The sequence below is a fragment of the Varanus komodoensis genome, unplaced genomic scaffold (assembly GCF_004798865.1).
Source record: "Varanus komodoensis strain SLA01 unplaced genomic scaffold, ASM479886v1 scaffold52, whole genome shotgun sequence".
Taxonomy (NCBI): Eukaryota; Metazoa; Chordata; class Lepidosauria; order Squamata; family Varanidae; genus Varanus; species Varanus komodoensis.
In genome coordinates this window covers 4,179,160-4,182,974 of record NW_025336114.1, presented here as the reverse complement: position 1 = coordinate 4,182,974, position 3,815 = coordinate 4,179,160, and the positions used below count along the sequence as shown (strand labels likewise).

General features: G+C 37.3%; 1 protein-coding gene across 2 annotated transcripts in view; it reads left to right on the top strand.

The window, feature by feature from the left end:
* MMP24 (matrix metallopeptidase 24) overlaps positions 1-3,815 on the top strand; it is a 31,954-nt gene that overhangs the window by 15,375 nt on the left and 12,764 nt on the right. For both annotated transcript variants that reach the window (XM_044447532.1, XM_044447530.1), the window contains exon 4: positions 2,167-2,471. In XM_044447532.1, coding sequence (XP_044303467.1) covers positions 2,167-2,471 — 305 coding nt within the window. The remainder of the gene's footprint in view (positions 1-2,166; positions 2,472-3,815) is intronic.

Below are 3,815 nucleotides of genomic sequence, written 5' to 3'. Positions count from 1 at the left end.
TGCTGACGGGGACTGGGCATTATTCTCATATAACCCCAGTCCTCTATCAGCTCCATTGGCTTCCCATCAAAGTCCGGGCTCAATTCAAGGTGCTAGTTATTACCTATAAAGCCCTAAATGGCTTGGGACCAGGATACCTAAAGGAACACCTTTTTCCCTATTTGCCCTCCCGCCCCCTGAGATCGGCAGCAGAGGCCCTCTTCCAGGAACCATCTGTGAAAGATATTAGGAGACAGAGTACCCGGAGGAGGGCTTTCTCTGCGGTGGCATGCCGTCTATGGAATGTGCTCCCTAGAGAGGTCCACCTGGCACCGTCATTATATGTTTTTCAGTGCCAGGTTAAGACCTTTTTATTTAACCAATATTTTAATAAGTTTTAATATTGAATTTTATTACCATATTTTAATTGCAACCAGAGTGGGTTGTCAATTCATTTACATTATTTTGTTATGTATTTTGGAATTTTATTTGTGTAAGCCGTACTGAGGCTCTCACAAAGGATGGCGTAGAAATATCTTAAATAAAAATATCGCACTGTGAGCAATTAGCTGAAATAGACAATCCCATGTTAAAGAGAAATTACATTAAATACTTTCCTTTTGCTTTTTATTAAGTAAAATGCAAAATAAAATCCACAGACACAATAGGTCGACACCAAAACAGATACACTGATTAGCCATTTTGTGGTGGTGCCTGTATCAATTTCTCCAGTTCCCAAATGTGCCCATGGGTCCAAAAAAAAGGAGGGGGGACCATAATGTAGGGTCTTATTTTTGCATATGTTTGTGCTGTCCTCTGTTTCAATTTTCGGTGTGTTAATTGCTGATCTCTAGAAGAAAATATTACAGATAAGTCAAATTGATCAACTGTGGTAGTTAATAAAGGACAGTTATAGAGTTGATTCTTTTCATGTCTGATCTATAAGTCTCAGCCAATGTTGATTTCAGTTACATTGTTTTAAAAGTCTTTATGGTGGAAAATCAAATTAGCATTAAATCCTCTTTGCTTGAGATGATTTGCATAAATTTGATTCTATGAATTTAGCTCATGCCATAAATGAGCTTCAGTGAGTGTCAGCCTTAAGTCCTTCCCTCACACGCTTTCACTTTCATTTTTATATACTGCAGCCTGCTTAACCTAATATTAACTGATTTTTAACATCCCAATGTCAAATGATAGGTTATAAATTTGTTTTTTTGTCCAACAGATCATCATGATTAACCATATTTAAGGATTTGGATGTAATGTTAATCAAAATGATAAATGAAAGTTTCTGATCCCTTTGCAGCCACACAGGAGAGAAGTGTGGAATATGCAAGCTCACTGCAGCTAAAGTGCATCAGTAATCAAGGGTTTATTGTGACATTGGATACCACCTATGTCCCATAATTGAGTGTAGTCCACTTGGAATTTGAAGTGGTCTTGTGCTAGAATGTTTAGTTCCCAGTCATTTTTTTTCTTTCATGTATATTACTTCATTGACTTATTGTTTCCTCATTTTAAAAATAAACCCTGTTCTGCTTTTCTTCTTATAATCTATAAACCTTTCCGTCCTTTACCGACAATCTTCTATTTCTGTAGCACCTTGTTTAAGGTTAAGTCATCCATACTGATCACAGTATTCAAGATGAAGGGAATCCATTAATTCTGTACAGTGGTATGGCTTTTCATGCGTTTCCCATCTCATGCATTATCCAGCGGCAACATGCTTTTTTTACTAGAGGCACTGTCAAGTCAGTTAAGGTTTTTATATCAGTGAGACTTATCCACATAAGCAACCATTATACTGCTAGATCTCTCAAATAGATATGGAAAGAGTTAAACACTGTAATTGGATGAGATGCTCAATTGTTACAGTACAGACTATTATATAGGGATTATCTAGGATTATTCCCTTAAAGTGCTCCCCTGACAAGCTAATTGCCGTTCTTTACAGTAACTTACTATGGTTTAACTGTTGAAATTCAGTACCATATTTCATGTTGTTTCTGATTACCTCCCCCATTATTATCAGAGATACACATCTTTCTTCTATAATATGTACATGAAAGACTCTAGAGAGGGCTCAGAATTTAGTATTGTGATTGTACTAATCTGAGACCTGAAAATAGCTTGTTAATATTAGTGGATGTTTGTTTAAATATATCCCTTCTCTTCTCCATGCAGTGTACACAACTACACCCCCAAAGTTGGAGAGCTTGATACAAGGAAAGCCATTCGGCAAGCATTTGATGTTTGGCAGAGGGTGACTCCACTTTCCTTTGAAGAAGTTCCTTATCATGAAGTTAAACTTGACAGGAAAGAGGCAGATATCATGATTTTTTTTGCTTCTGGTTTCCATGGTGACAGCTCTCCTTTTGATGGGGAGGGTGGATTCCTAGCCCATGCTTATTTTCCTGGACCAGGAATAGGAGGTGATACTCATTTCGACTCAGATGAACCATGGACACTGGGGAATTCTAACCATGATGGTAAGAAGACAAGTGTGCTTTTCCTTTTCTTTCTTTCTTTTTTTTTTACCACAGCCCTTTTAAATGAAGTTTCATTTGGCAAAAGTTTTCAGAAAGGAACTATCAACACAGGGCTTCTTATAAGAATTCAGTCCATATTATGGTGATACTAGTGATGGGCAAAATGTTTTTCTCAAGGACAATTTTACATGAAAATGCTGAGATGTGATGTGATCTTTGGAAATTGAGCACTCTGAAAAGAACAGGTTTTTTCTCAGATAAATGCAAACCTGTGATGTTGACAGTATTAAGATGTAATACTATATAATTAAATGATCCAGCTGTTTAGGAGATTTTAGAATCAAGTTTCCTTATTAATAACTTTATTTCTGTATAATATTACAAAAACTTAGATAATTTTTTTCTAAGTATTTATTATTAATTACCCCACTCTCTGGGCAGTTTACAACAATCAATAAAAAGGGTCAGTAGAAATACAATAAAATTATCATAAAAACAGAAAAAACATTAAAAAGTTTAAAACCTAAAACAGACAATAGCGAGAAATGACATTGCAAAACAACCCCTCAAGCCCATGAGGCCACGTAAATCTTTAAAGGGTTCAGAGAAGAGGGTTGTTTTACGTTTGCACTGAAAAGATGTCAAATTTGGCACCAGCCAGGCCGCAGTGGTGAAGTTGTTTCATAGATGGGGATTGGGGCGGAGAGGGGCAGGCATCAAAGAGAAAGACTTTCCCCTTGTTGAGTTCCTCCATACTTTCCTTGGAGTTGGCAGTCGGAGGAAGGCCGCAGAAGTTGAGCATAAAGTCTGAGCTGATCATGGCTGGGAGAGGCACTCCAACAGGTATAGTTGTCCCAACCCATGTAAGATTTTATAGGCTAAAACCAGCATCTTGAATTGGGACTGAAAGCATACAAGCAGTTATTGCATGAAATGTTTCAAATGGATATAAATGTGAGAACCAAAGTATAAGTAACACGAAATGCATCACCTGTTAGGTTTAATAATAATTAATAGATCCTGGCACCTTGCTTTTTGTTCGGATGCAAAAGTATATGTGCCTATTCATTTTTCAAACTAATGTGTTTCCAGGTTTAGTATCATGTGTCTAAAGTGCATGCTGACCAGTCACCCAGGGTTAGGATCCCTCCTTACAATGAATGTCCATCCGTCCGTCCTTCCTTTGTAAACACTCTTGAGTTTGTCTTACTGGAGCAGGTTAAAAGGTGGATTTCTCTGACAACTGCTTTCTCTTTTGGCATTGACTTTGATTTTCATTGTTGTCTGGTAAACTGTGCATTAGATCATGCAATATTCCCATGTGGTGGTGCAATATTTGAATAG